Source organism: Theropithecus gelada, chromosome 2 (genome assembly GCF_003255815.1).
Source record: "Theropithecus gelada isolate Dixy chromosome 2, Tgel_1.0, whole genome shotgun sequence".
NCBI classification, from domain to species: domain Eukaryota; kingdom Metazoa; phylum Chordata; class Mammalia; order Primates; family Cercopithecidae; genus Theropithecus; species Theropithecus gelada.
The window spans coordinates 50,339,204-50,349,261 of record NC_037669.1 but is presented as its reverse complement, the minus strand read 5'-3'; the positions used below and the strand labels follow the sequence as shown (position 1 = coordinate 50,349,261).

The 10,058-nt window shown below is 45.9% G+C and overlaps 1 protein-coding gene across 2 annotated transcripts in view; it reads right to left on the bottom strand.

Annotated features, from left to right (window-relative positions):
• Positions 1-10,058, bottom strand: part of GRIP2 (glutamate receptor interacting protein 2) — a 67,272-nt gene that overhangs the window by 5,155 nt on the left and 52,059 nt on the right. For both annotated transcript variants that reach the window (XM_025376364.1, XM_025376365.1), the window contains exons 21-23: positions 9,486-9,591; positions 2,054-2,197; positions 542-688 (exon numbers count right to left, since the gene is read on the bottom strand). In XM_025376364.1, the coding sequence (XP_025232149.1) occupies positions 542-688; positions 2,054-2,197; positions 9,486-9,591 (397 nt within the window). The remainder of the gene's footprint in view (positions 1-541; positions 689-2,053; positions 2,198-9,485; positions 9,592-10,058) is intronic.

Genomic DNA, 10,058 nt, shown 5'->3' with positions numbered 1-10,058 from the left:
GTAAATTTCATATAAATATGGTAAAAAACACACTGAGGGAGCAAAAACAGCCAGGGCATGAGAAGGGGTGGCACGGGGTGCCCAGCACAGGATGCCCCACGCTTCCCAGGCTCCCTCGCGGTTAGGAAGGTCACATGAGGGTTTGGTCCATCGGCCGTGAAGCAAGGTGATGAGTGTTGCTTCTGGGTGAAGGCAGAAAAATATCTACGTGTGACTTTCCAGTCTGTTTCCTCTGCTGTGGAGTCTGAAGAGGCCACGTGTCTCAGAGAGTCAGTTCCAAGATGGGCAGATGCTCCATCAGCCCTGGGAGAGGAAGGCCCCCACTGGCCCGCAGTGGGCAAGGGGTGTAAGAAAAAAGGTCTGTGTGTGCTCAGCCTCTGAGGCTCAGGGTGCTGGGGCCCGCATCGCAACTTAGGCTAACCTGACTCAGACGACTTGCATTGTCCTACCCTCTTCACAGGTGATAGATGCAGGCTCTTTCCCCACCCTCAGGCTAGGAAACAATGCCACCCCCACTATGCAGCCCCTGCCCCAGCGTTACCTGCAGGACCCTGTCAAAGGGCCGGAGGCCCCCGCGGTGGGCTGGCCCATCAGGGCGCACAGTGTGGACATAGACGCCTTTTTCCAGGAGGCCATCTGAGACGCTGAAACCAAAGTCATTCCGCATGGGGTCCTTGTGCAGGGTCACCTGGAAGCAGGAGGAGGAGGTTCCTGGGACTCTGACCTTTGGCCCCAGCCTCTCACAGTAGCCCAGATCCCTTGGTCTGGCATTCAGCGCCTCTGGTCAACCACACCCCCCAGGCTGCAGTGCCCCAGCCTCCTGCCCCTTGGCCTTCACCCACCCCCAACCCCTCCTCCTCTCTCCCACAGCAGATGCTCCAAGCCACAACACTCAAGTACAAGGGAGCCCTTAGGAGTGACTTCCTTTCAGCCCTTTCTCAGTCCTCTGGCTCCATCAGGGAGGAGGCCTGCCCAGGGCACTGTTACCTTCCCTGACCCTCACTCATTCCCATTTACCAAAGAGCTCAGAGCTTCTGAGGGCCATTGGCTAGGGATTGTCCTCCTCACCTTTTTTTTTTTTTTGAGCTGGAGTCTCATTCTGTCACCCAGGGTGGAGTGCAATGGCGCGATCTCGGTTCACTACAACCTCTTTCTACAGGGTTCAAGCGATTCTCCTGCCTCAGCCTCCCGAATAGCTGGGACTACAGACGCGCGCCACCATGCCCAGGTAATTTTTGTATTTTTAGTAGAGACGGGGTTTCACCATGTTAACCAGGATGGTTTTGATCTCCTGACCTTGTGATCCACCCGCCTTGGCATCCCAAAGTGCTGGGATTACAGGCATGAGCCACCAAGCCATCTTATTTTTACATAATGACCTATAGATGGCACAAGACACTGGCTTCTCATTGTGTGAGATACATAGAAGTCACACACACATGTAGAAGGGTTTTTATGTTATATGTAAATATGTGTGTATGAGATACAAAACAACTTAAGGCCAGGCACAGTGGCTCACACATGTAATCTCAGCACTTTGAGAGGCTGAGGTGGGCAAGTTATTTGAACTCAGGAGTTTGAGACCAGCCTGGGCAACATGTTGAAACCCCATCTCTAAAAAAATACAAAAATTAGCCAGGTGTAGTGGTGCATGCCTGTGGTCCCAGCTTCTTGGGCGGCTGAGGTGGGAGGATCACTTGAACCCAGGAGGTCAAGGCTGCAGTGAGCCTTGATCGAGCAACTGCACTCCAGCCTGGGCAACAGAGCCAGACCCTGTCTCAAAAAAATAAATACATAGATAAAATAACTTAAGTGGAGGGAAAAAAGCACATCTACTTAAAGAAAAATAATAATAGCCAGCGTGAATCACAGGTGTGCATGTGTATGAGTTTGTGTGTCACCCAAATGATGAGCATTTTGGAAAACTCAACCTGGTTTTGTGGTGGAGGAGAATAAAGCCCCAAGAGGGGCAGGGCCTCTCTGGAGTCCCATGACGGTGCTCATGGTGTCAGGACACAGGTCCAGGTCTCCTGTGCTCACCCCCAGTGCCTACCTTGTGCATCTCCAAGGGTGTAGGCAGTAGCAGCTCCTCCATCTCTGCAGGAGAGGCTCGTACCTCCCGTCCCCTCTGCCAAGGCCGGTGGCCAGGCCTGCCCTCGAGGGCCGCCCTCTGCACAGTGCCTGTCATGATGGATGCCTGCAGGAACATGGCCCTTCTTTCAGATGCTTGTTGGTTTGTCTCATCAGGCAGTCAGCGTCCACTGACACCTACTATGTGCCAGTCACAAAGGGGACAATGGTGAACACGACAGACGTGGTCCCTGTTCACTGGGGCTGGGTCCAACAGTGGTGGAGTGGGAAGACATGAACCAATCACACTAACAATGAGGATAATAATCACTGGCACTTAGTCATTCATGCCTACCCACTGCTAGGTCAGTTCTCAGCACTTTACACCTATAACTCCTTTTATGCTCCACAGTACAATGATGCAAGTAAATACCATTTTTTTTTCCACTTTACAGATGAGGAAACTGCTTATTTCCTTAGCCATATAAAAAAGATTTGAAACCAGAGTCTAGTTCCAAAGTCAAGACTCTTTTTTTTTTTTTTTTTGAGACAAAGTTTCGCTCTTATTGCCCAGGCTGAAGTGCAATGGCACGATCTTGGCTCACCTCAACCTCCGCCTCACAGGTTCAAGCGATTCTCCTGCCTCATCCTCCTGAATAGCTGGAATTGCAGGCATGTGCCACCATGCCCAGCTAATTTTGCATTTTCTTTTTTAGTAGAGACAGGGTTTCTCCATGTTGATCAGGCTGGTCTTGAACTCCCGACCTCAGGTTATCCGTCCGCCTCAACTTCCCAAAGTGCTGGGATTACAGGCATGAGCCACCATACCCAGCCCCAAAGTCAGAACTCTTAACCACTCTGCTACATTGCTAATTGCCAACATAAATAAGATAAAATCATGCACTGCAATAAGTGTTACAGAGGTGAGGCATTCGGGAAGTGAGAACCTGGGACAGGTGGCCCTGGTCCTGTGAGGGGTGGGGAAGCATCCAGAGCTGAAATTGAAAGGACAAGGAAGAAGAGGCCCAGGGAAGAGTCCCTGGCAAAGGAAACAGTATGTGCAAAGCCCTGCAGTGGGGGGATCTGGAAGCAAACCTGGCGGCTGGTGACTGAGGGCCCAGTCCTGCAGCACCCTCTAGACCACAGTAAGAAATGTGAACTTCATTCCAGGAGCAGCAGGCAGCCCCTAAAGGACTGAAGCCAGGCAGAGAAGGTGACATAAACAATGTGTGGATCTAGAAGCATCTTCCAACTGCCACATGAAGACTGGGCTGCAGGTGTGGGAGTGGAGGCTGGGAGGGAGACCTGTTAGGGGCCATGTAGTTGTCCAAAGAAAAGACAATGGTGGTCTGGACAAGGATGGTGCCACTGGAGAAGGAGAGAAGGCGTGGAGTTAGAACGGGCTCAGGGAGGGAGGGCTGAGCAATCGGAAATGCCAAGCTCTAAGTTGCCAGCCGGAAGCCTGAGTGTGAAGCCCCGAGGGAAACAGCTTCACACTCAGGCTGGGAAATCCAGAGATGGAGGTGGGGGTGCTGGAGCTGCTGGGAGGGGAGGATGGACTTCTTACTGTGATGTCATACAGTCTTACAGGCAAACAATTGTCTCCTCAGCCTAGAAACGTCTCTCCTTCTGCCCATCACAGTATCTGAGTTCCTACTATTAGTGCACAGTTCTATCTGACCATTTGGGGTACAGGGGGTTGGTCTTTTAGGGATCTCCTAAGGGAAGGTAAATTATGATTAAAATGTTTTACGTTGGTCGTGGTGACTCATGCTTGTAATCCCAGCACTTTGGGAGGCGGAGGCAGGAGGATTGTTTGAGCCTAGGAGTTCGAGACCAACCTGGGCAAACATAGCCAGACAACCTCTCTACAAAATCTACAATTATTAGCCAGGCATGGTGGTACATGTCTGTGGTCCCAGCTACTAGGGAGGCTGAGGTAGGAGGATCTGCTGAACCTGGGAGGTGAAGGTTGCAGTGAGCTGAGACCATGCCACTGCACTCCAGCCTGGGCAACAGAGCAAGATCCTATTGCTAAAAAATAAAAACTGTTTTAGGGCCAAACTGTTGGGTTGGAGTGGGGAGGAAGATAGGAAAACAAGGGTGGATATTGAATGAGGAGGCAGGAAAGCACCTTTTTCACATCTTAGAAACTATCTTCACCTGCCTGGGAGCCAGCATCCAAAAGGAAATATATGAGACTCCTCATTTCGGGATAATAGAGTTATTAAAACACAGAATCAGGGAGTCCAGGCATCGCAGGGTCTTGGACCCCTAAAATTGTAGAATTCAAGGACTTCCAGTTAAAATGCAGACTGAGCTGATACAGGAAGTTCACACCTCCCTTCAAACACATAGAGATTTCAATTTGTTAAATAAACACTTTCAAAGCAAGAAAGAAAAATTCAGAGACAGGCATTAGCAGGAGTGAAACCGTCTGGCTTATGGAAGTTAGTGGCCCATGGAAGGTAACAACGAAGCATACACGTTTGGAGCTGGGATACTGTTCAGGGAAAAGAGATGCTGTCTGAAAGCAGGAAACGATACCATTCCAGAAAGTGAGTGCTGTCTCATTGCTGGATAGCGACTGGAAAATGTCTGCCCACAGGGGCACAAGAAGGGAACCACCAAGACTTGAACAGGCAGGAGGGGGAGGATCACTTGTGACAAACTAGAACCCTTAGTGTGACCTCTGCATGAGGGTGGGGCCAGAATCTGCCTTCCACAATAGTGCAGAAACACTGAGCAGAGGAATTACTGTCAAAACCAGTCTGGAATTGGTGAAGTTCAAAGGCCACAGCCAAGACAAAGTGAGAAGTGATCTCACCGAAGCGTCAACAACACGGAGCACACACAGCAAGGCAGGTGCCTGGGAAGGGACAGCAGCTGGAAGCCGTGCAGTGACGAGATGGAAAAGCCCACCTGCCCACAGACAAAACAAGTAGGTGAATCCACACCCAGGGAACTAAAAATAATAGTGAAATAAAAAGAAACTTGAGAACTGGCACAACGGCTCACACCTGTAATCCCAGAACTTTGGGAGGCCAAGGCGGGCCGATCACCTGAGATCAGGAGTTCAAGACCAACCTGGGCAACATGGCGAAACCCTGTCTCTACTAAAAAAAAAAAAAAAAAAAAAATTAGCCAAGCATGATGGCACACTCCTGTAGTCCCCAGCTACTCAGGTGACTGAGGCAGGAGAATTGCTTGAATCCAGGAGGTGGAGGTTGTAGTGAGCTGATCCGAGATCATGCCACTGACCGCACTCCAGCCTGAGTGACAGAGTGAAACTCCATCTCAAAAAAAAAGAAAAAAGAAACTTGAAGTAAGTCTGTTTACAGGGGTGTCCAAACTACTGGTTTCCCTGGGCCACGTGGGATAATTGTCTTGGGCCACACATAAAATACACTAACATTAACAATAGCTGATGAGGAAAAAAAAAAATCGCAAACAAAAATCTCATAATGTTTTAAGAAAGTTTATGAATTTGTGTAAAATTCAAAGCTATCCTGGGCTAGATGCAGCCCATGGGCCACAGGTTAGATAAGCTTGGTTTAAGATGTGTAGAAAAATAAGAAAAAAAGCAAAAGCCATTTAAAAAAAAAGACTATGAAGATTTAAAAAAATTGTAGGAATAAAAGATGTAGAAGTTGAAACACAGTATCTAAGAAACGGGTTACACAGTAGAATAAATACAGCCAAGGAGAGAATTAGTGAATTGGAAGACAGATTAAGGAAAGCAGCTAGTACACAGTGCAGAGAAAACATGAAAGAAAAGTTAAGAGACATGGAGGGTAGAATGCATGGAGGACAAGTGTCCAACATACTTAACAGAAGGAGACAATAAGAAGGAAGCAATATTATAAATACCATGACTAGGAATTTTCCAGCATAGAAGGCAAACATGAGTCCTCGGACTGAAAAAACATACTGAGTCTATAGTAAGACAAATAAACTCTTACTGAGACACATCAGAGCAAGAGAGCCAGCCATCACAGAGAAAGAAATCCTCAAATCTCCTAGAAAGAAAAGACACAGGACTTTCAAAGGAACAACAGTGAACCCAACAGCAGCAACAATCATTACCAGAAGACAACAGGATAATATCTTCAAAGCCCTGAGTAAATGTTTAATTTCATAGTCAACTAAACTATCATTTAAGAGCAGGGGTGAAATAAAGACATTTATAAACTTCTAAATTGATTGGAAAAAATAAAAAAGAAATAAAGATTTTTCAGAACACAGAGCCTAAAGCAGTTTACCACCTAAAGGCCCTCAGTGAAAGACTATCTTAAAGGATGAGCTCAGAAAAAAAGGGGTATGCAAAGAGCAAAGGTGATAACAGAAATTGGTCAAATATTCTGACAAAACCCCATGTTCATGAATTTTGAGCAATTTATAAACGAGTTGGGACATGAGAGGAAGTAGCTTGGAGAGAAGTGAAAGAATTCTATAGTGCCTGTCTTATTCAAGAGGAGGACAAAGGTATTGCTTAGACTTGTTAGAAAAACCAAATTAAGAAAATATATTGAAAATGTAAGGTAAGGCCATGGCCTTCCCTTCAGTGGTCTATCCTAATAATTATTTAGCCATAAAAAGGGATGAATTACTGACATATCCCACAACATCAAGCTAAGTGAAAAAAGCCAGACACAAAGAGTCAAATACACACACCACTTTTATGAAATATCCAGAATAGGCTAATCCATAGAGACAGAGTAGATAGCGATTGCCAGGGGATGGGAAGAGGGAGGGATTGGAAGGTAGAAGTTTTCATTTTGGGGTGTTATAAGTGTTCTGGAATTAGATAGTGCTGATGATTACACAACATCGTGAATATAACAAGTCACTAAACTGTACACTTTAAACTGGTTAAAATTGCAAATTTTATATGTTAATTTTATCTTGATAAACAGAAAGCTTACATTAGTATCATTTAAAAGGCACTGGACTAAAATTAAGAGAGACTTAAGAGACATAATAACCAAGCTCCAAGCATGCATTAGACATTGGTTTGGACAAACCAGGGGTAAAGGGCAATTTGGGTCCAACTGACGAAATCCGAATCTGGTCTTGGTATCAGGAAAGATTAAAATATATTGAAATGGAAAAATGAAGTAGCTAGCTAAAAAAGCAGTCTACAAAACAGTACATATGTCATTATTTCATTATCTTAAAAATACATGGCCAGGCGCGGTGGCTCAAGCCTGTAATCCCAGCACTTTGGGAGGCCGAGGCGGGTGGATCACGAGGTCAGGAGATCGAGACCATCCTGGCTAACATGGTGAAACCCCGTCTCTACTAAAAATACAAAAAACTAGCCAGGCGTGGTGGCAGGCGCCTGTAGTCCCAGCTACTCGGAGGCTGAGGCGGGAGAATGGCGTGAACCCGGGAGGTGGAGCTTGCAGTGAGCCAAGATCGCACCACTGCACTCCAGCCTGGGCCACACAGCAAGACTCCGTCTCAAAAAAAAAAAAAAAAAAAAATACATGTAAACTCATTAACACAGTAATAGTGGTGATCTGTGGGTGGTGGGAATGTTGTGTCCTTATGTTTTATTTTTACTTACTTTTTCATTACTTATTTTGATTCTACTTTGTTTATCCAATTTTGCACCACTCACACGTATCACTTAGGTAATAATAAAAAGTTTCAATGTAAAAACTGAATGTTGAAAGTAGAACAAATGAATTAAAGATAATCACACAAGAATACAAATAAAATTTAAAATCTCCAAATTGGAGATTGTGGAGAGAGCGAGCAGTAATGAAAAATGTATCAATAGAAAAAAGGAAAGATGGACGATCAGAAGAAGTATAAAGAAAACAGGATAAACAGGAAGTATAAATTATATACTAGAATTAAGTTTAATTATATATTTTTTCAGGTGTACCTCTGATTGAAAGGTTTAATTATATTAGTAGTCACAACAAATATAAATAGACTAAATTCATCTTTAATAAAAAGAGAACCCGCTATGTATAGTATACAACAGAGACACATTTAAAACAATGATACAGTAAATTTGAAAACAAGCAAATTGGCCAGGCACAGTGGCTCACCCCTGTAATCCCAGCACTTTGGGAAGCTGAGGCAGGTGGATCACTTGAGGCCAGAAGTTCGAGACCAATCTGGCCAACACAGTGAAAACCCATCTTTATTAAAAATAGAAAAAATTAGCTGGGCATGGTGGCACATACCTTTAATCCCAGTTACTCGGGAGGCTGAGGCATGAGAATCACTTGAACCCAGGAGGTGGAGACTGCAGTGAGCCAAGATTGCACCACTGTACTCCAGCCTGGGTGACAGAGTGAGACTCTGTCTTAAAAAAAAAAAAAAAAAAAAAAGAGAGAGAGAGAAAAAAAAAATAAGCAAATTGAAAAAAAAGACAGGCAAATAATCACCAAAATAAATTTAATGAAACAATATTATTATGAGACAAAACAGAATTTAATTTAAGGTGGAAAGTGCATTAGCAAAATTTGGGATGCAGCCAAAGCAATGCTTACAGGTAAATTCATAACTTCAAAAAATACATTATTCAAAAACAAGAAAGACTGAAAATTAAGGCACTAAGAAACCATGAAAAGGATCATGACTTAAACATAAATAAAGTAGAAGGAAGAGAATATCAAAGCTAAACAAACAAATGAATAAAATAGAAAATAATAAAGCCAAAAACTTGTTCTTTGAGAAACCTGGTAATTGGCAAGACTAATGGAGAGAAAAAAAAAACGACCCCAATTAACAATATTAGGAATAAAAAGGGGCAAAAACGCAGATAAAATAGAGATTTAAATAAAATAAAATTGCTCTCAGAGTGGAAGCTTGGGATGTGACTTAGCAAGATCCTCTCTGGATCCTCCTGGACAGCTTGTTCTATGCACTGAACAATACTGACCTTACACAAAGCCACATTCACCTCTGGTTTCCCACAGCCCCTTATCTTCTGTCGTCACTGATGTCAACACTCACACACTTCCACAGGGCGTGCCCACAACCACATTCATGTATCACACGCACATACACAGATACTAAAACTGCCCCTGTGCAACTACATGTGCACACTCAGACACATGTGTTCTGAAATACACTCTGCAAGTGTGCATGCATGAGCATGTTCACATGCATGCATACACATACGCTCCCAATGTACACATGATGATGTCACACATATTTCATGTCCACACAGATAATGTGTAGTACCACGGTGCTCTCAATCACACTTGCACATGAGTCCATGCACAGTCTGTAAATATGTGAAGACACCTTTTCCCAGAGGGTGCCCAGGTGAGTGCATACATACACGTTACACATGAGCATGATACCATCAACATGCCTGCCTCTCATTGCACACACACCAGAGTAAACAGCCCCGGGTGCCCCTTGAAGGCCTGCAGGGCAGGCGGCCATACCTCCAGTTCCCTCAGCAGCTCTGACTGACCACATGACTCCAGGTCTTCGAGAGCTTCTCCAAACACACGCCAGAAGCCCTCCTCTCGGGCAGGGCCAGGGGCTGGGCTGTAACGTAGGAACCAGAGAGCGTCAACTCCTGGCAGGTGGGTGGGCGGGCTGGGGCCTGAGGAGTCTTCGGGGCCCCAGGGCCCAGCGTTGGGCTCGAGGGGCCATAGGGTGGGTGGGCGGGCAGGCAGGCGAGCGTCCTCGGTGGCAGTTCTGGGGCCCCAGGGCAGTGGTTGGTGACACAGAATAGGGGAAAGACGCAGTTAGGGGTGACCAGGACTGTCGGTGGCCAGTTAGAACAAGGGCAGATGAGACGGGGTGGAGAGCGGTGACACAGGATGCCTAGGAAGAGAGACAGAGGACAAACAGACGAACAAACAGAGAGGAGATCCATGGTGTAGCCCCAGAGGACGGCCCCTGGCCCCACCCAGACACACGGCACCGTGGGACAGTGACAGGGACAGAGCTGGAGCCAGCAAGGACACAGATGGATGGAGGGGATGATATATCTGTGCTGGGGAAGGGTC